Source organism: Coturnix japonica, chromosome 3 (assembly GCF_054131305.1).
Source record: "Coturnix japonica strain WE chromosome 3, WE-NBRP24, whole genome shotgun sequence".
Taxonomy (NCBI): Eukaryota; Metazoa; Chordata; class Aves; order Galliformes; family Phasianidae; genus Coturnix; species Coturnix japonica.
The window spans coordinates 99,648,401-99,671,308 of NC_140665.1; the positions used below are offsets into that span (position 1 = coordinate 99,648,401).

General features: G+C 48.8%; 1 protein-coding gene across 15 annotated transcripts in view; it reads right to left on the reverse strand.

Moving 5' to 3' along the window:
* The window catches only part of NCOA1 (nuclear receptor coactivator 1), a 135,918-nt gene that overhangs the window by 26,806 nt on the left and 86,204 nt on the right, over positions 1 to 22,908 (reverse strand). For 14 of the 15 annotated variants that reach the window (XM_015859674.3, XM_015859671.3, XM_085540919.1 and 11 more), the window contains 3 exons: positions 22,503 to 22,605; positions 18,995 to 19,161; positions 1,944 to 2,038 (listed from right to left, as the gene is read on the reverse strand). In XM_015859674.3, the coding sequence (XP_015715160.1) occupies positions 1,944 to 2,038; positions 18,995 to 19,161; positions 22,503 to 22,588 (348 nt within the window). In that variant the 5' untranslated portion in view covers positions 22,589 to 22,605. 15 annotated transcript variants of the gene reach the window in all.

Below are 22,908 nucleotides of genomic sequence, written 5' to 3' on the forward strand. Positions count from 1 at the left end.
CAGGAGGGAGCTGCTCTGGATGGCAAAGCCCCCTGCATCTCTGTCCAGCAGATGATGCTTTTGGGGGCTCTGAGTTGACACCTAATGGGGATCTTATGTTTGGTGGTGGCAGCACACAGCCCCAGCAAGGTGCATGAGGTGGGCACTGGGCAGTGGGTCCCATCCACCAGCCCCAAATCAAGCAGTGCATTCACACCCTGCCTGAGTTCAGGGCATCCCAAAGCTGGAAGTTGTTTCAGGAATGCTTTTAGGCATCAGAGTCTGAGTGCTGCTCTGGGACCAGCAAAACCACAAACTGCTTTTTGTGGTCAATCTGCACAGCAAACAAACTGTGCAGAAACCCCGGTGCAAGCAGGCTCCAAAATCCTGCAAGATCACCTGGGGGGTGGCAGCAAAAACACTGACACCCCCAACACGAGGCAAGGGCTCCAGGTCTCAAAGTGTTTTATGGACACATGTTGCTGCTGTCCTCCAAGCCACGGTGCCAGCCCTGCCTCCATCCCAACTGAAGGCTGCAGCATCTAGTACTTGATCTAGTGGTTGGCAACCCTGCCTGTGGCAAAGGGGTTGGAACCAGGTGATCCTTGAGGCCCTTTCCAACCCAAACCATTCCATGACTCTATGATTCTCCAGTTCTGGTCAAGGCAGAGAGGCTCAGTGCCAAAGGGTGGCTTTGGAGCTTCCACCTCCATCAGAGCTTCATGCGCTCCTGTGGGAAGAGGCCAATTAGGAAATTATTCCTCAGCCAATGTGGGTAATAACTGTAATCTGAATATGCATATTGAGCCAAACAATACATGGTAGATTATTTACAAAGCAGCATTTGCCAAACAGCCACACACCTCTGTATTCCTTCCTGCTGAAAGGATTGATTAACACCCAACACCAATTTTTGGTCACAAACCATCTGATTTAATTAATTTCACTTTCTATATAAGGAGCTTAGGTTTCTCAGTGCCATTTGTGATACTGATGCCCTCCTTTGCTCTTCCATCACCTCCACAACTCCAGGCTGCAGCAGGGAGCCAAGATGGGATGCTCTACCACAGGATGGAAGAAGTGGAGATGAAGGGCAAGAAGCACACCAGCCAAATGCCGAGCTGTTAACACCTCTGCTGCAGAGTCACCTCCTGCTGTTTGATTAATTTGGACAGCTTAACTTGAGGGTACAAAGAAGAGAAGAGTGCTATGGGCAGAGGTTGAGGAGATCCTGGAAAGCTGCTCCAAACCTCCATTACAGACAAATCTCAGTCTTCATTACTACCCAGACCACGATACTGGACTCTTCTGCAAGCCCTACAGTGAGCACCGCATTGCTCTGCAGGAGGCTCAGTCATGCCCTGCATCCTATGCCAGAGCATATTGACAGCTGCACTCCAGGTCTGTGAGCTGATGGTTGGAATATGAGTCTATGGGCAGATAGCTGGACTGTGGGTTAACAGTTGGAGAATGGGTTGACAGTTGGACTACGGGTCTACAGGTCAATGGCTGGACTATGGGTTGACAGTCGGATTTTAGGTTGGGCTTGAGGATCTTAGTGGTCTTTTCCAACTTTAATGATTCTATGATTCTATCTTAAGAGCGCTACTGGGGCTGCCACGTTGTCCCAGGGATGCTACATGCAGCCTGCAGGCAGGGACACGTCATCCTTGTGCTGGCTCCATGCAGGGCAACACATGGAGAATCCCACAGAAGCCAAAAGCTTGGAGGGATGTCTCCTTCCTGGTGTCTCCAGGGAAGGAGATCTGGTGACCCAGACTGGGTTTGGATGATGTAGCAAACACCAGTAGATGCAGGTATTCTGAAGTCTAGACTCCCTTGTTTTCTCAAGAAATACTCCTCAATTCACCTGCCAGTTATTCACTTGGCTTCCAGCAGAAATCACAGAATACAGACCGTGCCATATTACGAATCATGCCACTGCAGTTACTTACTGCACCCACCTCCAGCAGAAGAGGTCCCAGCGACTCCTTCTCAATCACTCCCTGGCTGCTGGATGAGATGTCAGACTTCTGGACTTCATCATCAGCTGCTTTCTCTGTAGCAAAGGAAAAGGGATGTTACAGCCAAAGAACCGTAATTCCCCTACTGAAACGTAACCAATAATAAACAAAGCATTGACAGCTGGATTTCATATATCCTGCCATCCAGACAATGCGTGACGCTCATCAATAGACTTTGGCATTTTTGTGTCATCTCTCAGCCCTGTGAAGGGGAAAAACTTGAAGAAAAAAAACCCCAAAACAATGTCTTTTCTAATCCTGGTAAAATAAAGGCACTAATTCGATCACAATTTGCCACTGGCAGGAAGGAAAAACAATCCGAAGCAGAAAGGCTGGAGAGAGAGAAATCCAACATCAACATTTTGAAAAGGAAACGGTATATCCAGCTTAGTGCAGGCTGTAGTGTTTTGATGGGGAGCTTTTCAGACAACACGTTAATAAATCACGGGCAGGAGGGATTCCCAAAGGACAGGGGAAACCTGCAGCAGGAAAACCCAGCACAGCCCAAGGCGCAGAGACAACAAGGTTTGGGTCTTGGGAGGTGCTGGCTGGAGGCAGGGGTTGGACTCAGTAGTTCTTGGGGGCCCCTTCCAATTCATGTGACTCCATGGGATGTGGAGCGGGTGGTTTTGGCTCAGGAGCTCATGCAGCCATGAAGTGCAGCCATCCCTTCCCCAGCCATGGGCTCAATCCACTGATGGGGCTCCACAGGGTAAGGGGACTGTGAATGCTTTTAGCCTCCATGAGGCCACGGTGAGCGCACTGAAGGCACAATCCATGGGGTATTTGGTTCCTGGTGGATGCCACCACCTTGCTGCTGCCATGTCCACTCAGAGCACCACTGCCAGATGTTCCACTTATCCCTTTCCTCCCCAGCTTGTCCCTAAGTGAGAGCTAAACTGCATTTAGTGTTTTGCAGCGCATCGGACTCGGCAGCAAAGTGTCTAACTCCATGTAATATTTACTGCAAGAGGCACATTTGTGCTGTGATTCATTTGCGCGTAGATCTAATCCTATTAACGAGTGGCAAGTTTTATTACTCAGCATCAAATCACATTTGCAAGCCTTCCAGATGTGTCACTTGACACACTTCATCCCCCGCGTCCTCCCGGGATGTTCACCCCCATCAAACTCCCTCTGTGCATTCACCTCCCTGACTCTGCTCTTCAGCCCATACATGGCACATAGCAGGGCTTGAAGGGCAGCGAGCCTCAAGGAGCACTTGCTTTTCAGGCAGGACCAAGAGAGGAGGTATAGACTGGACAACTGGCACAGGTCACCCAGAGAGGCGGTGGTGCCCCATTCCTGCAGACAGCCAAGGTCAGGCTGGATGGGCTGTGAGCACTGATGGAGCTGTGGGTGTCCCTGATCAGTGCAGGGAGTGGGACCAGACGGCCTTGAAGGGTCCCTTCCAACTCAATCCATTCTGTCATTCTATGACCAGCAAACTGGGTTGTGCCCCCATCCCGTGGTACCGGTGCAGGGATTCAGCCCCATCATGGCAGAGGCAGCAGCAATGCTTTGAGCAGAACTCATCGTCGCTTATTACCAAAGGGCGTGAGAAACGGCTTTTTTTCCTGCTCTTTATAAATTCATGTACTTAGAGGTAATGGACCAGCTTTCAGATCTAATCCTTTAATTGGGCTGTGGGATCCTCCTCCCACTTTAGCAAAATAGTTTCATATGCCATCACCAAGCCTATTACTGGGAGGATTAGCTGGAGCTGCCGGCATCTCTCGCGTGCATCTCCTTCGCCTCCTGCAGCCCGGCCGCTCGCTGGGCTGGGAGCAGCAGCATCAGCCCCTGCTCACCTTCTGAGCGACACATTGCAGCCACACAAAACTCCTTCAAAGTGTCAGCCCGTCCCCGCAAAGCACTTAACTTAATGTGCTTAAACGCAGCTCTTTAGCGTCTCATCCCGAGCAGCAGTACCTCGGGAGAGCTACAAGGAATACATTACCACCAACCCGCTGTTTTGCTCCTTAACCCATTAGTCTCGCTCTTCTTTTTCCCATATTAAAGCTGTCTGCTTTTACCACCTCACCTGATGCCTCGCACGATGACTTGAGCTGATGGCATGGGAGCGTCCATTGCGGGCTGTGTGTTCCCTGTGCTCAATACTGAACCCGGAGCAAAGTGACGGTCCCTGCGGCCTCGGTGCTTGTAATCTAATTATAAAACTGAGGCTGGATGGACAGATCCACAGGAAAATAAAACCAGCGGGAGCAACAAATCCGCCGCTCTCCTACTGTGGGAGGCAGCCAGGATTCAGCCCTGGGGGCTTTGGCATCCGCTGGCATCATAAATCCCCATTGCGCCATAAAAGTCAGGCACACCAATGGCCCTGATTACAGCATAATTGCCTCGAACGTGATTAAAGCGGCTCCTTCTCGCAGCACAATGGGGGATGAGCTATTTTAAATGCATTCTTAAAATGACGCCTTGATTTTCTGACAGCCAGGGAGACTTATGGGTGCCTGGATGGTTGTAGGAGCCATGAGAGCTCAGCAAGCCAAAAAATCAGCTCTCAGGACTACTTACCCACCTTTAGTTGACTTCGTTGCATGAGTCTCTTTGGCAGGACAATACCTACTCTATGATTTTCAAGGAAATGGGATGTCCAGGATCCTGAACTCACATACCTGGGGCAAAGCAAGCACCCAAAACAGTGAGGAGATGCATCATGGTGAAACAGGGTGGGAGCCACTACTATGTCACTAAAGGGTATGATGGGGAAAGTCTCCAAAGAGCCTTAACTTATCCCATTTTACCCAAATCATGACAAACCCATACAAAACATGTAGATGTGGAATGGAGGGACATGGTTTAGTGGGCACGGTGGTGATGGGCTTGGTGATAGAATCACAGAGCTGTTGGAAGGGACCATGAATGGAAAGGATCATGACCTCAGAGGTCTTTTCCAACCTTAATAAGTCTACGAGTGGGCACGATGGTGATGGGTTGATGGTTGAATCTGATGATCCTGAGGTCTTTTCCAGCCTTAATGATTCTATGATTCTACGAATGGATCTTCTAAACAGGGCTTCTGGTCAGAAACTTTGTGCTCTTAAAAAACAAAGGGCACCCAGGAAACCAGAATAACCATTTCCCATTCCCAGCATGACGGCTTTTAGCGCTTCCTTTGGCACTCAAGAAGTGCTCAAGAGGATGGGAGGGGATGCTGGGGAAGGCAGGGAAGCCAATGGCAATGGCAGCCCCCAGCTCAGCTCTATCTGCTTCATAAGAGAGGAGCAAGACGACTGAATCCACAGCTGTAACTTCCCAACGACAAGCTTTGATTTTTAGTTAATTAAAATCAGATGGAACAGACTCGGTGCACCCACGGATCGAGAGCGTGACAGAAAGCTACGCCATTAATTAGTGCCTGCTACGGGACTCATCAGTCCAGTAAACCCTATAGGAAAAAACTGCCATCAAAATAAACTACTTTGCAGCAGGTTTTCTGAGCACACTGCACGCACCTTCCGGAGAACAAAAATTGATTTTAAGAAGCCACGAGAGAAAAAAAAGACAATAATAAAGGAAAACTATTAATAAAGGGAAGCAGCATGTGAGGGGACGTAGACCATAAAAAACCATGGTTTTAAATAGTGTCCAAAGAAGAAGGCATGTCCAGGGTTATTCTGTGGGGTAAAGGACAGGAGGTGGGGAAGGAACGAGCACTGCTGGCTGATGGTGGTGGCCCAGGTCAGGTATTCATCTTCAGCACAGTGTTGGCACACAAGGCCATGTGTGTCTGGGCTGGGGAGCAAAGATGTGGGGAGCGTTATGATCAAGAATCAAATGAGGAAACCTTTTGCTATGACATTAGCGAACCTACTGACTCAGGAAGGTTCACATGCCTGAAGGTGATGCTCTTCAGCTGTTCCCATGCACAGATGGGACCAATTTGTGCTGCCCCATGAAAAGCAGGGATGTGAAACCAGTTTGTTCTCCCCACTATGGCTGGAGGTTTGCTGGGAGGAATTCACCTCTTGGCTGAGAAAGCAAACAGGAAGACTCAGCAATACACAAGATGGTTTTTCCAGTGGTGCTCCCCCTACTCAACAGCATTGTTTGGGATTTACTTCATTGCTACCTTGATTACAGTGCCCAGCTATGCTCCCAGTATCAGCCCCTGTGCAATGGCTCCCACTGATGACAGCTGTTTGGAGATACCCCAAACTCAAGCTGCAGGAGCTGAGTTTTGCCCATTGCCTGCTTAAGGCACATCGGCACATTCACATGGAGGCAGATGCAGAAAACCCATCCCTGCGTCTTCCCTTGCACAGATACCAGATTCCTACAGAGCACTGTATGGAAATCAGCAGCTCTTCGGTTGTATAACTTTTTATTCTAGTAGGTGGAAGGAAATTATCTGATCTATGAATTTAAGAAACTGTGGAAAAATACAATCTGGGAGCTTCAAAGCTTGAAAAAAAACAAAAAAAACAGTGCAAGAAACAGAAGAACAGATCTCAGATTCCAGAAGTGAGCACAGCTCCCTTGGAGCCCTGTGCAGACCAGCCTGATGCCACCCCTCATGGCCACACATTGGAGACAAGCAATGGGGTCTCCCCATGATGGAGAGGTCTCTACCTGAGTTCCTCAACCTGTGCTCCTTTTGTGGGCAATGCTCAGGGCTGCCCAGACCTCCAGGGATGGGGCACCCATAGTTTCTCCAAGGAATCCATGCCAGTGCCAATCATCCACCAGTGTGGATCTGCAGGTGGAGCCCTGGATTTATATTAAGGTTAAAGCAGTGATTTAATAGCTTTTTTAAAGCCTGTATCTACCCACAACCAAGTTCCCTACGACCCTTTCATGCGAATGAATCATCAGCCTTGTTTTAACCCTTTTGGTTCTTTCTGTAGACTGCAAATACATATTTCAGCGTTGCAGTCATCCCAGCCGACCTGTGACATCCTTCCAGCCAAGGATCGCAGGCAGGGTGGACACCAGACACGTTTGTTTTTAACAAGCCTACAGCACTAATCTCCATTAACACTGCTGTTGTGCAGCTGAAGGAGCCTGATGCATAACCAGACATGCTCTTACAGCTCCTGCTGGAGTGGATTACAGAGTTCATTGACATTCCCTGAGCTGAGATGCCCCAACACGCCGTGCAAGCACTCATAGGGTTTCACAGCATAGAATCACTAGGACTGGAGCTGGAATCACTGCTGCCTTCAGCCACTGTGGTGCTTTTTATAAGGGCATGTAGCAACAGGATGAGGGGAAATGGCTTTAAACTGGAAGAGGGCAGATTTAGATTAGATATTAGGAAGGAATTCTTTACAGTGAGGGTGGTGGGACACTGAGCAGTGAGACTGTGGATGCTCCATGGAAGCACTCAAGGCCAGGCTGGATGGGGCTGTGAGCAACCTGGGCTAGAAGGAGGTGTCCCTGCCTACAGCAGGGGGTTGGAACTACATGAGCTTAAAGGTCCCTTTCAATTTAAACCATTCTTTGATTCTATGATTCACCAATGGTGCAGGGTTCAGTGGTTCTCCTTTGTGAGACTCCACATGGACCCTCAAGAGTGTGTCTTGTGACGTGGCCTAGAGCGGTCACAAGCACGGGTGCATGGCTGGACTGCATGATCTTATCAGTCATCAAACATCCCTTTCCTTGGCACGGTTTGTAAGGAAAAGCTGATAGTTCTGCTTTTGTTAAAACCCTCATTTAACAGCAAAAAGAGCAGAGCGAAGCATTGCCGCCGCTAGAACAGAAGGAGAGGGATGTTTCCTTCTGCCTTCACACCTTTTAGAGTTAAACACTAATGGTGTAGAGATGTCTTAAGTAAAATAGGCTGGTTGTCTGAACAATGTCAGGAAAAATTATACGGTGCTGAGTGAATGCAAAATTAATGAGCGCTGAACGCTGACAGGAGCTAACAGGCACGAGGAGCTGAGACTTTCTTACACTCAGCTCTGAGATCAAGCAGGTAGAACATCTCCATCTTACTGGGGGGAGGGACAGAGGGTGGAAATAAAAACTTTCATCTCAATCTGAAGGACTTAATTCATTCAAAAGCCGTGTCAACTGTGCACGGTCAAAACTGCAAAGATGAGGAAGGGAAATGTGCAGCTCTCCCTCAGCTCTCATTCAGCCCTGGCATAGCCTTTGTTCCTCTCCTGCAGGCACAAAATACGTTGCAACATGGCTTTAATGACCTGATTTAATTAAGTTTGCAAAGAATCAGCCCGTCTCTCCTCCGCTATCACACTCATACGCACTATCTTGACGCTCCAGTGCTGTGCACACTCCAATCCATGCAAAGTTACTATTAAAGATTCGCTCATGTCAACTGCTAAATCTGCTTTATGCTCAAGTTGCACGGGCACGTCAAATATGTTAACTGCACAGGCAAGGAGACAGCTGCCAAGGCGTGCAGGCAATGCAAAACCTGACGCTTCCCATGCTGCTCCCACTCCTGCCCCAGCTCTGCTCTTCTCTGGACCTCGCTTCCAAAATTAACTTTCATAGAATGGTTTGAGTTGGAAGGGACCCTTCAAGGCCATCTGGTCCCATTCCCTGCACTGAACAGGGACACCCACAGCTCCATCAGTGCTCACAGCCCCCATCTGGCCTGTCCTTAGCTGCCTGCACCCACTGCCTCTCTGGGCAACCTGTGCCAGTGCCTAATACTTTGGGATGGCCCGAACTATTCCATCCTCCCGTATGACATAATCCGCGCATGTAAGATATAATCCAGTCTTAGCACAGCAGCTGCACCAAAGCCAGTGCAAATATCAGCCTGGGGAACCCGATCTACCACTCCAACATTCATCAACCCTGCTCCCTGTAATACGGACTTAATGATTTAAAAGGTGGTTAGCTGAGACTGGCAGCTTAATTAATTAATGAATACACATCTTGGAATGAGGGAGGGAAGCTGCCTTTCTGAATACGAAGCACAGAAGGATGGGTGACAGCTACCACTTAAAACCTTCTGAACAGCACCGTTGGCTTGGCTGGGCTCTGGGCCGCCAGCTCTTCCCCAAGGCTCTGATTTTGTCACTAAGTACCACACAAAATGCCCACAAGGAATTTGTACGACTCAAGGGAAGCACTGGACAAGATGCTCAGATGCTTCTTGCTGGGCACTGGGGGACAAACCCCTCCATTCTGCAAGGAGACATGAATGTTCTTCAGGCTCTTACCCAAAGGCACGTTCGTGTGCCCGTGACTTTGCTTGTTCTGTCCAACCACATTGCTTGTCCTAACAAAAGCCGTTGTCTCCTTATACAAATCTTGCTTTATTTCTTTTGCTCAAGGGAGAACTGAGAGGATTAAAGCCTGTAAAAGTTTGTTCAGGGGAAAAGCCAAAATGAAAGCAGAAGGATTCCATGGCCAACCCCCCCATATTCAACCCAAGGATTATTTTCCCCATTCAAAAAGTGGCTTATTGTGTTAATTGCCACGCAGGGTGATGCTCACACCGGTGGGCACACGGGCTCTCCTAAGGGCCCAGAATGGGGACAGGCAGTGCAGGGATGTGCCAGGACCCCAGAGCCCCCTCTGCACATAGGACACATTTCAGTGCTCCTCTGTTGCTTCTCCTCCCACACCCAAATGGATGCCAGCTCATAGGAGTGATCATAGCAGTGATCCAGGATGAAGGACTTTGAATGGAAGGGGATTTTTTCCCCCCCCTCTTCATTTTCTGCCTTTTAAATCTGAGACTGAGTCAAGGAGGAAAAAAAAAGAGGGGGGGGGGGGAAAGAAAAAGCTAATCCAGCACAGCAGAAGGCAAGAGGAGGAGTGATTTCTACAGGTGGTTTATGACTCTCTGCGTGATCTGCACGCCTGTTACATCCTATCAGAGCCTCCACTTACAGCTAGGTGCTAAAGGATTTATTAGTTCTTGACAGTGTGAGATGTTTAAAAGCTTGAGGATGTAATAACCAAATGTTCACTTGTTAAAATAAAGGCAATGTTTGGAGAGGGCTGCGCAATTCTTAGCAGCCTCCCCTTCCCCTTGTTCTATATTTAAGCTGCCAGCTAGATTAAAACTGCCAGAAGAAGGATGAGAATTTTATTGACATGCTTTGTAGGTGGTACGGCTCCATAAAATAAACACGTCCAGGGGATGCTCCCTGGCTGCACAGGCAGAGAGTTATGTAGCACTGACCTGGGGGAGTTTGTATCTGAAATCAATCCCTGATATAAAACAGATTCCAGCAGATACGGAGGGACTGACTTCACGGGTGCCTGTGGAGGGTGTAGGCAGAGACTGAACCCATTTTGCAGCTCACATTGAAACAAACCACAGAGAGGGCGTGAAATTCCCAATGGGTTCTCAGGAACCCTTCCCATATTGTGCGCGAGGTGCAATTAGCTGCTCTGATAAAAAGGCTGCGTTTTATTCACCCCTGAGTCATCTTGCATAGAGAAAAGCATTCCTGTCCCGCACTGAAGAAGAGAGCAATGGAAGAATAGCAGTTTTCCTGGGGAAAAAAAAACAACAAAACAAACACAACAGCCCAGCATCCAAAGCCAAGTAACAATTGCTGCATTGCATTACTTTCGCTTGTCAGTTCTGCCTGTAAAGCAAGGCGCAGCCTGAGCTGTGAATTACTTGTTTACAGCTCAGAGGACACAGGAAATGAGACCTCAAAACGTTAAGATTTACAGACTTTAAGGCCAGGAGAGATCACTCCATTGGCCGATGCGACTTCCTGAGCATCGCTGAGTTCACCCACTTCTACCACAACGAGCCCTCAACTTCTGTTTGGCTCCAACCTGCACAATCCACCACTTCCCCTGGCAGCTCCATCCCAAAGTAATCACTCGGAGTTATAAATCTGGGCCCTATTCCTAATTTGTTTTTGTCTGGCTTCAGCTTTGAGTCATTCTTTGTTATGCTGGATTTAAAAACCTCTCCGGTCGCCAGCATTTTCCACTCTTGTCAGTGCTTATGCAGCGTCATCAGCCTGCTCCCACTCCTCTGGATACACTCAACAGAGCTCTTCAACTTTCCAAGCTGCAAGACATTTCCTGCAGCCCCTGATTCACCCTCACAGTTCTCCTCTCCGCCTCCCTGGGCCTTTGCAATCTTCTTTTCCCCAAAGTTTGTCAGTCGTGCAGGGAAAAAAAGAACACCCCTCAGCACAAGGGTGGGTTGACTTGTCCACAGGAGAAAACCAACACAAGGGTGGGTTGACTTGCCCACACAGAAGAGGCTCAAATGGTAGAAAGATGGCCACAAGATGTATCAGATGCTTAGACTGGACATAAGAAGGAACTTTTCGTCTCATAGGGTGGTCAGGCACTGGAATGGCTGCCCAGGGAGGTGGTGGAGTCGCCATCCCTGGCACTGTTCAAGAAGCATCTGGATAAGGAGCTACGAGATATGGTTTAGGGGTTTTACTGTAGGTATGGTAAAGGGAGGATGGTTGGACAAGATGATCTTGTAGGCCCTTTTCAACCTTGTGATTCTATGATTCTATGAAAGATTGCCCAGCTGCACTGATGAACTGCTCTAATTTCATCCATTTTCCTCTTCTTGAAGGCCATGAAGTTGGCAACTTGAGAGCAAGAGCTTAATGGAGGTGACCGGAGATGACAACGGTCATTCCCAGCAACAACCTAACGTTATTGGTAAGACCCAGTAATAGAAATAGTGATAGTCTGGGCTAATTAAATCGAGAAAAAACGAAGTTGAATTGGTTGTAATACAGAAAAGATTTCCTAGGGTAATGAAAGGCAAGGCAGAGCTATTTGACACAAAGAGCCTAGGAGAGCTTGATATGTTTGGACTAGTTGAAAAAAGGTAGAGAACAAGCGTGACAACTTCTTACAAATACATTAGGGAAGAGTGGTAATTACCAAAGAGAGGGAAGAACAAGCTAAATTAAAGGGCAACTCAACACAGGTAGAGAAATGATCTCCAACTCATCTCCACCAAAAAATGAGCAGGTGTTTGCAAATCACACAACGAGGGAAGCTCGGTGATTTTCAGATTGGATGGAGAGCACCAGGAACACCCACTCCCCACTGCCCTCACCAATTAGCAGCAGGATCCTCTTCATTATCACAAACGAATTCCTGCAAGCCCAAATTACGCAGTTAAAAGGACTGGATCTGTTTGTACTCTGTTTGCTTTGGATCAGCCTCACACTTTGGGGTTTCCAGTGGGCACCTAACGAAGCCAACGAGAAATTCCCCTTCCCTGCTGATGTCTAATCTGGCCTCCAGGGTTTGCTTGTTTATCTTTCTCTGTAGCCCTCGAATGTATGGTGAGATGAGATGAAAGCAGTGTGAGATGCTCCTCCTATTTGCATGACTTTTCCTGCAGTGGTTTGGGAAAGAAGCCGATCCTGCAGGGCTAAAGCAACCACCAGATTTGGGAACAGGAAAGAGATTTTCTGCCCAGCACCTGCCAACAGCCATCATCAGCACCGTGGCCAAAGAGGTCCTTTCTGACCCTGGGGAGGAACCCAGAGTGTACAGAACACCACCCGAAGACAAAAGCAAAGCTCTCGTTTTCTGACCTCCCTCCAAGCAAATAAAATCGGGATAGCTCCGATAAAGTCGATGCATTTAAAGAGGGGACTCCAGAACCAAGCTGACAGTTGTAGCCTGAAGAGATCGCCATCTAATTTTAGACTTGACACAAACCTTAATGTGGTTTTAATTAATTAATTAAAAATCCTTTAATTAACGTAAACCCCTTACAGCAGTTTTCATTTATTCCATTTCCACTCGCGTTGTTTCTCAGATGCCAGCCCGCTGCTTGCTTTTGTTCTTCTGCAAAACCTCAAACATTAGAGCTCAACTCTAGATTGTGGTACGTCATTGGCCTTACAGCTGCAATGCTCTGAGCTCAGGCTATTCCACGAGCCTCCAGCTTAATGATTTTCCAAGTAACAGGGTTTCCATCTCTTATCTGACTACGCAAATATTGTTCTTCCACTGCGCGGAATTGTCCTCTTTTGGGTTCACTGAAGGACCTCGTGTTGAGTCAGCAGACAAAAACTCCTGTTTAGGTAACTTCTTTCTTTTGGCTTTGGAATGTGCCACACTGCACCTCCTCCCAGCCTCACCCTGTCAATCTTCTTTGGATACCAGACTACCTTGCAGTTCAATTTCACACTGTAAATTCTCCTTTTAGCCTTTGGTACATCCAGAGTCACCAGGGCCTCCTTCCCCATCTGCACAAGAGCAAGTGCCAGATTCTGCACCATGGACCCACGTCCCCAAGTACCACATCCCCATGGTTCTCCAACACATCTAAGGGTGGCAACTCCGCCACCTCTTCCAGTGTTCAAAAGATGAGCAGTGTGTCTAATTAAAGTGTTCTGATGGGCCCTCCAGAGCCCCTTCCAGCCCAAACTCCCCTGTGACCAACCTCTGTGTCCAGAAATGAATGCTGAATCACAGAATGGTTTGGGTTGGAAGGGACCTTTAAGCTCATGTAGTTCCAACCCCCTGCTGTAGGCAGGGACACCTCCCTCTAGCCCAGGTTGCTCACAGCCCCATCCAGCCTGGCCTTGAGTGCTTCCATGCAGGGGGCATCCACAGCCTTGCTGGGCAACCTGTTGCAGTGCCTCAGTGCCCTCAGAGTAAAGAATTTCTTCCTCATATCTATTTTATGCTCTTTAATAACATCCCCCACCACTCAGTGGCTGCTAGGAAATGAAGGGGCTCTTGACTTAGGGCCCAAGGACAGAGTCTCCTCTCTGACATCACAGTCTGGGGGAGAAACCACTTTGCAAGCCATCAGTTCATCATTTTCTGGCCACTGCTAAACATAAAACCAAGGCCTTTTTGTTTTTAGAGCTCACCATATGTCGGCATTCCCAAAACCAAGAAGAAACTCAGTATTCATACTGAGGAGGATTCTATATGTTCCCCCGAGGACGCAGGACATACCTCTGCCAGAAGCTCTATATGTATATAATAAAATAAAACCAAGGCCAAAGACTCAAAATCTCAGCATATGACAAGACAGCAGGGAAACTTAATTAAAGGAAAGCCACTGACAGCCCAATGATCATATGCAACAGAGCAGCCAAAGTCAATAACTATTTCATATACTTTGCTTAATTAACCCGCTCTATTTACCCAAAAGGAAAATTACTTCCCTTAGCAGGTTACCTTACGAATGGAAGGCGGTCATAAACACAGGGCTGTCTTCTTTTTGGACGTTTCCTGGTAAACCCTAATAAAGGGATGTCAGGAGGACCTGAGCACCTTCTCTGTGGGTTTGTTTTGGTGGGGGAACAAATTGTGGAGGTGTTGTGCAGTCAGAGAAGAGGGAGAAGCGCTGTTACCCTCGGCCCCTCTGAAAATCATTAACTAAAGGCTCAAGAAACAGCCTTCTGCCTCTCTCTGTCCAAAGTAATTTGACTTAAAAATTAAGGGCCATCGTCTCTGCAGGTTAACGCAGCAAAGTGCAGAGAAGGAATCTTACTCTTAACCTACTGCCCTTTAAAATGTCTTGAAATCAGGTCGGTACTCTGTACCATTATTAGGGAATAAAACTGCGTTAATTAGAGATCTGGTTTTTCCCCTCGTCCACTCATAAAGATAAATTCAGCAGCTCAACCAGCTCTCGGTGGGTCTGGGGTCACTCCTGCAGCTCCCTGGCCATTGCCATCTCAGGTGCTATCATTGGAGAAGTCAAGCTGTGTGAATCACGGGAACAAATCCATTCATTTGGCAAGAGCAGAGAAGATCTGCTGGGGCTTTTGGACCTCGCAGGACTAGAAAGCAAACAGCAGCCCCCAGGCATCCTGGCGGGGATGGGAGCTGCTCCTCAGCCAGGTCTCCAACAGCTCTATGTGTTGGTTTCGGCAGTGAGAGAACATACTGCAGCCCTGTGGGAGCAGGAAGGACGTGGGAAGGGGCCCTGGGATGCCCGCGGTGGCCGAGCTGTGACCACGTGGAGGTGTTTCAAGGGCAATCCTCAGCGGTTCTCTGGGGCTGGAGGCAGCATAATGAGAAGTTCAATACTGTTTGATTTATTCTATTACGGTGCTGCGTTTACATTCCTGCTTTGGAAGGAAATTAAGCACCCTATCAACGTAAAGGGCTCCGGGGAAAAAGATGTGGTGGTTTAATCTTCGAAAGACACTGCAAAGGCAGGCAGGGATGCAAGGGAGACAACATCACCCTTCTATCAGAGCGTGGGTCTCATGGTTCCCATCTCTATCCCATCTTTGCATGCCATCCACTCCTACCCATGATCCCAAGGTTATCTGCTTCCAGACCTGAAGCATTTGGTGAGGCACTGGCACAGGTTGCACAGAGAGGTGTTGGGTGCCCCATCCCTGCAGACACCCACAGTCAGGCTGGATGGGCTCTGAGCACTGATGGAGCTGTGGGTGCCCCTGTTCAGTGCAGGCAGATTGGACCACATGGCCATTAAAGGTCCTTTCCAACTCAAACAGCTCTATGATTCTATGATCCCATGTAATTAGAGATTCTTCTGGGGAATAAGGAGATAAACTCCTGTAGCTGGTGTGCCATCGCATCCCTTACAGAGACACTGGATGCTAAAACATGAGGCAGGGGAGACCTCGCTCCATCCCCAAAGCTTGGGTTGGGGACACTTGCTGCCAGCCTAGTATTGAGCCAGTGGGGTGGGTCTGGAAAGGAAAGCTATCAGGCTGGGTGCCAGGTTGGGAAGATGGCATCAGCTGCCTCTGCGTGCAGTACCACAGTAAGGGGAGGGCATGGGAGCTAGTCAGCAAATATATGAAGGTTGTAAACACCAAGGATACAAGCATGCTGTAAAAAGCAAAGTGGGGCAAGCAGGACTATAAACTGACACTGAAAATCAGGAGTGGGGAGTCTTCAACAGAGCAAACGAGCTCTGAAAGGCACTGCAACAGACTCCGGGAGCCCCACATAGTGCACCACTTGCCCTGCTCCAACAGAGCCACAGCATCAAGCAGCTGCTCACACCCACATCGCTGTGTAGGCTCTGCACTCCATAGTGACTGCGTAGAAGCCATCACATACTGTTATTTCACAGACAGTAAATCAAACAGGAAGCATTCTGCAAGTCAAAGCTGCATTTTCAGCATCTCTGTTCGCTTTTATGGCTTCCTCTGTACAGTCAAGATGCCTTATTTCTGCCTAGAATCAGATGAAGGGTTTTCCTTCAGTAAGGAAAGTGGAAATGCAGGCAGGAGCCTGAGCTGCTGGAGCTCAGAGAGCACTGCTCTTAGGCAAAGGGTTTGGGTAGAGCTGTGCAAAGCAGAGACCAATGCATGTGGAGTAACACCACATCCCAAAGCCTGCCTTTGCCCATAGGGTTACGCTGCAGAGTCACACCTGATCCAGCACTGGTTTCAATACTGAATGTCACATCCACAGCAGTTTGGGTTGGAAAGGACCTTGAAGACCCCTCAGCCTCAATCCCTGCTACGGGGAGGGACACCTCCCACCAGACCAGGCTGCCTCAAGCCCCATCCAGCGTGGCCTTGGATGCTCACGGCTGTGCTCTCTTTGCTGAGCCACACGCTGCTTGGATAACTTCTTTTCACCCCAAAAACCCCAAACCCCAAAACTTCTATGGGACAGATGAATGCTGAAAAAAAAAAAAAAAATGAACTGCCTGGCCTCTTTCTCCTCTGCGTTTATTGCTGTCTTGGCAGAAGAATTTCAGGTTGCTGCCACAGCCGCAAACTGCTTGTTCTGCCAACTGTACATTACTAACATTGGAAGGGGGCCAAACCTAGGAATCTTTTCTAAAAGCATTTGCTTCGTACTTTAAATAGCAGCCCGGCAGGCAGGGGGATGGGAGCTCGGGCTCAATGCACGCATGCAAGCTGTCTGTGAGCTGCTGCAGGCTGAGCCACCGGCAGCATCCCTGCTCCCATGGCACTGCCACCTCCCTGTTGTGGGTACCCACACCTCGCACAGCCCTTTTCCAAGATAAATGAATAACAGGACGTTGGCTGCTTTTTTCACTGGAAGCCCCTCTGCTGTTGTGCTACAAGGTTGTGCCAATGGGTTTTGCTGGCTGCTGGCTGAGTAAGGGCAAGATGTTAAGACTAGAGGTGACAGCCTCAAGTTGTGCCATGGGAGGTTCAGGTTGGGTATTAGGAAACATTTCTTCTCTATATTATAGAGTGGTGATGCAGCCCAGGGAGGTGGTGGGGTCACCATCCCTGGAGATATTGCAGAGCCGTGGGGATGTGGCACTGAGGGACGTGGGCAGTGGGCATAGGGGGAGGGTGGGCTGCAATTGGACTTGGTCATCTTAGAGGTCATTTCCAGTGTTCATAATTCAGTGAGTCAACATGGTGTGTTGGGGTGTCTGGAGAGCGTTGTGTCACATCACTGCAACCCCAAACTCAGGGCTTCCTTGGATGTGAGATAACCCACATGAACGGGCTTCCTAACTTACTGCCACAGCATCGCAGGGAGTGCTGCCATGCGCTGCCTTTGACCACAGGACAAATGTCCCTACATTTAGCAATATTTCTCCTACCTCCCCGCGTCAAACATTCCTGCAATAAATGGCGAAGAACAAATACAGGTGAAGTTTTTCTTCTTTGGTAATTTCACGCAGCGCTAGATAAGCCTGCAATACAGAGCAAAGCTCAAGGAACAATATTTTTAAGTAGTGCTTGTCCTAGTTAATGTTCAGCCCCGCTGTGCAATGTCAAGAAAACTAATGAAAGGTGAAGTGGCAGCGTGCAGGAACCACTGAGTCCTCACCCGCTACCAAACTCCTTCCAGTGTTCAGCCCCAATGTGAATTTCTAGTTGGATATAAGGAAAAAGCTCTTGTCAGAAAGAGTGGCCACACGTTGGCACAGCTGCCCATGGAGGTGGTGGGGTCACTGTCCATGGAGGTGTTCTGGAAGCATGGGGATGTGGCACTGAGGGATGTGGGTAGTGGGCATGGGGGGGTGGGCTGGGGTTGGACTTTGATCTGAGAGATCTTTTCCAACCTGAATGATTCCATGATTCTGTAAAAGATGTTGCCTTGTTTCTTCAGGAAGCCCATGTAATATAAGCCTAATGCCTTGCAACCATCTCTTCCTCCTGGTAGGAACGCAGCTCAGAGGCTTATAGTAAGAGCAAAGTGGGGAACCTACACCCATGTCTAAATGATGGAGCGAGAGGCTGTACGTGCACATCCAGGTCTGGGCTGTGGGTTCTGGATAAGTTTAGCAGCTGGTACCAGACAAAACACCGTGCCCAGAGGGTGCAGCAGGAGCTTTGGCAGAGGCCCCATCTGACTGATGGTGCTTTCTTAGAGCTAATAAGAGCTGAGTGCTGTTCACCTTGTGCAAAAAGGACATCACATTCATGTACCAGAATGGCCACCCCACGGGGCGGGCTGCAGATGGCCTCAGAGAGCAATGTCAAGGCTGGAAGGACCAGGACAAACCCTGCTCCTTGACATGAACACACCTTAACACACCTCACCTCTTTTCCTTAAGCCCTTTGGACCTGCGTATTTCGGTCTCCAAGTTCACACTCGAGGTGAATTTTAACCTTTATATGGCCTTTCGTGCATCTCTTCTCTTTGCAGTGCCCGTGTCCAGCAGCACTAGGTGAACTCATGCCCCTCTAATCTATTTTGTTGGCAGGAAAACAGATCTGACAAGGGTAAATGGTTCTTCACAAAATCTTGCGCAGCAAGCCCTTCATCTTATCTGGCTATTAAATGGGTTTTCTGTACACAGCTAATAGCAGCATTGCTGATAAGTACTTAATGGGCCCGATCCTGAAAGCTTCACAGGCACTTCTGTTTACCCTCATTCTCATCTAAGGAACAACTTCAGGCCGAAACACAACCACTGAGCAAGGTGCCACCTCACAATCAGCAACATGAAATGGGCATCTCCAACCAGCGCTCAGTGAAAAGCACATCCTCATATTAAGGCAGGAGAAGGACAATGAGGTAGCAAAAGAAACAGCTTCTAAGCCATGATTATTCGCTGCCATATATTGACCACAACGCACTGGGAGGTGCCTCTTCCTCTCAGGCTTCAAGACAAGCTGAAGTTGCTGCCTTACCTTGTTCCAACCTCTTCATTTGCTGGATCTGATCAACCGTCTTCTTCAGGATCTTGCATTTGTCTGGTTTGACACTCAGAGTGTCGATGTCCCCGATGTTTGCAGACAGCAGCTCTGCCAGCTCCTCCAAATATTTGTTCTCCTGCTCCCGCCGTCGCTTTTCATTGCTGGTACAGAAAATACATCAATGAAATGCCACGTTAATGACTTTTTCCCACTGCTCAGACTAGCCACACCTATGCTAAACAAGGTCCTAAAGACACAAGTGTTGGCTAAAGTCATGGCCAGACGATAACACGGACATCTCCAAAACACTGGGGAGTTATTTAAGGCATTTGTCTACACTCATGCACATAAAAATAGTCAAAATAGTCAAAACAGTCCTGTGGATGCTCCATCTCTGCAGGCATTCAAGGCCAGGCTGGATGTGGCTCTGGGCAGCCTGGGCTGCTGGTTGGCGACCCTGCACATAGCAAGGGGTTGAAACCAGATCATCATTGTGGTCCTTTTCAACCCAGGTCGTTCTATGATTCCTCTACACCAGCTATGGGATGAAATGGGGACAACTCAAAATGCCCAACACGGCTCTATACTGCCTACAGATGTCTTTTATCAGATTATATATATTTTTTTGCAATAAGCCATCTAATCTTTCTTGTAAGCTCTGCAGGACGCACTGTGTGAAAGATACTATCTTACAGAGCACTGCCTGAAAAATCTTCAAAATTACACCGAGAAGCTGTTGTATGAGTCAGCCCCTAACAAGAGCAGAGAATGGCAGGACAAGGGGCGGTGGTTTTAAGTTGGAGGAGGGCAGATTTAGGTTGGATATCAGAGGTAAATTCTTTACTCTGAGAGTGGTGAGGTGCTGGAACAGCTGCCCTGAGAGGCTGTGGATGCCCCATCCATCCCTGGAGGTGTTCAAGGGCAGGTTGGATGAGGCCCTGGGCAGCCTGGGCTGGTATTCAATGGGGAGGTTGGTGGCCCTGCATGCATCATGGTGGCTGGAGCTGCGTGATGCTTGAGGTCCCTTCCAACCCAAGCCAAAACCCACCTCCAGAGGGAAGCTGCATCCCATCCAAGATTGTGCTACATCATGAAACAAGCTCTGTGGGCAACTGGATGCTTCACAGAGAGGTCTGCTTTGGTTTCTCTGCCAGCAGGGGCATGTAGCAAGTGCACAGCAACAAGACCTTGAACATACCCTGGTAACTCTGCATAATCCCATCCAAGCAAACTGTGTGAAACAACACCACCCCTCCTCCAAGGAGCTCCTTGAGCAGGCTACATGGATGTTCCTTTATTCTTCCTTAACTCCAACCATGTTATTAGCTCCATATCCTGATAGGCAGTCTCTGTCTCTTGGGTTTTGTGCTGCTGCTCGAGCTCGTTCTTGCACTGAAATAACTGATGGCATTTATGTAGCACTGCAGGGACAGACCCAAATGCAGAGGCACGCTGTATGGCCCATCACCTCCTGCTCCCATTGGGCACAGAGTGGCTGGCAGCTCATGCACTCAGCAGAGCAGCAACACCGAAAGAGGAGAAATAGTGGACACAAGACAAAGCCAGCTGTGGGGAGAGGACACAAGCTGCATGAAGACCATAGTGAAGACCTTCCATGGGAGGCATTGGGAGTTCTGCAGCAATGGGTGGTGATTCATGGCACCCAGCAAACAGCCCTACCTGGCAATGGGCAGGCAAATGCTTCTCACAAGGAGCTGAGCGAGACTTTGAGTTAAGGTCAAATGAATCCCTAGCTTGCCTTGCAAACCAAAAAGAAAGAGCAGGGAAACAGGGAAACATTTCTTCTCTTTCTTTCTTTCTTTCTTTCTTTTTTTTTTTTAAAGCCTTCTGTTGTGGGTGAGCTCATTTCATGAAAAGCCATAATGTCGCTGTTGCTGTGGCAACTTTCGAATTGTAGGAGGGAGAATTGGCCAATTTTCCTTACATAAAGGCATCATGAGAATATTACGGCAGTGGGCTGTTCTTTATGATTCCAAAGTATCACCAAAAGCAAGTCAAACCTTCTCAGTTTTAACAGAGGTGTCTGGAAGTTCACCTGGCTCCAATGGGATCGGGGCAGTCGGTGGGACCAGGGGAGGGGGTGGTCCCTCCTTGCTGGGAGCCAGAGCTCTGCTCCTCTGCAGAGAGGGAAGGGCAGCCCTGCAGGGGACTCCTCAGCCTTGCTCATGGGCTTCAGCCCTGCTGCGTGGTGTCTGATGGCTTCGGGTTCTAAAGATACTCTGAGGACCCTGACAGAAATCATTGCACTGGGACAAGGATGGAGAATCCTTCACCCACCATCTCTACGACTGGTTTGCTCCTCACCCTGCTGAGCTGGAACATTGCTGATGTCTGTTCTCAGGGTGCTCAGTGGTTAGAAAGCCAAACCCAAGAGATCCCCATAGCTGAGTTGCATGGGCACAAAGCACAGAGCCTTCATCCCGAGGAGAGGATGAGGGGCTGCAGAGCTCTGACTCACAGGTGTGAAATGACTCAGCCAGAAAGGGGAGCAATCTTGTGTGATCAGTGAAGTATTTGTTAGGAGCAAGGCAGCTACCCACCACAAGTGCTATCTAACTGTGTCCTGAGACTATTCCTCATTCAATGGCATGGAGAAGCCATGAACTACAAAGGCACTGTGGGACAATGCATGAGCTCCTGTGACAACCAAGAACTGCAATAAACAGAACCACTTAATAACTTTCTCCCTTATGCTACCAGAACACCGGAGCCTTTGCACTTACTGTCTACTGTGCCACACATGAGCTGTAACTGACAGAAAATACATACAGAGTTTGCTCAGCACATCAGTATTCTGTGCAAAGCAGCACCCCAGGCTGCAGCGTTAGAAATCCATCCTTACTAAGAGACAGCACTGCAACGGGAAAAGATGCACAGAATTCACAGAGAGCCTGTGAACAGGAGATCTGAGACGTGTTAAATCTTAAACCAGTTGGCCATGTGAAGGCTCAGTCGTAAGTGAAAGGTGCAAAACGCTGCAGTGAGCTGAGTCTTGAAGCACTAACAAGCAAGTGAAAATGTTTCCGACAGAAGCAAGAGGGTCTCCAGCAAAGTTTGTGAATGTGATGAAAGATGCATTTCTTGGGCACGTGGCACGAATAGGAGGAAGGCTGGGGATGGCCTGCAGACCCCACTGTTGAGAACTACCTGCTCCTAATTTACCCTGAAAAACTTTCTCAACGCTCCTCCACTTGATTGAGCGCTCTCAGTTTATAAAACCAATACATTAACTTTGATAACAAGCCTCTAATCATCGTTTGCCACCTAACAACAAGCGGAGCAGATGGGGAGCTGCGTTTCCATCATGCTCCATCTTCCACCACAGCCACTGATAAAAGCAAAGCGAAGTTCTGGTGGGAAGTGTGAACGTTTACAAGTGGCTGAAACCCGGCTCCATCTGCTCAAGCAGACGGGATCGAACGACGCCGTCGGAATGACAAAGTAGCCGGGGCAGGGGACGGACGTGGCGCGGCACACGTACCTCTGGGCTGTATCGCAGGGTGAGCCCTTCCTCTTCCGTGAGTCGGGGTTGGCGGGGTCGGTCGAGCTGTCCCCAAGGCCACTCATGTTGACCTACTTTGCACCTAGAAATGAAGAGATATGAGGTCAGGATGAGGGTTCTGCAGACAAGGGAGGTTCTACGTGACAGCAACAGGAAACATGAACCAAGGAGGCGACCACCACCTCCGGGAGGTGACCAACCCAACGCACATCGTTCTTGTTGAATTTATGCCTCATTTGGGCAATGTGGGGAGGAAAAGGCGTGAAGAGAAAACAAGGACTGATCACATTACCTTCCTTTTGGTGTCCCTTGGTCACCATTTGGCCAAGCAAGCCCTCACCATAAACACCATCTCCATTACAGCACAGCTCCTTCCCACCTCCCC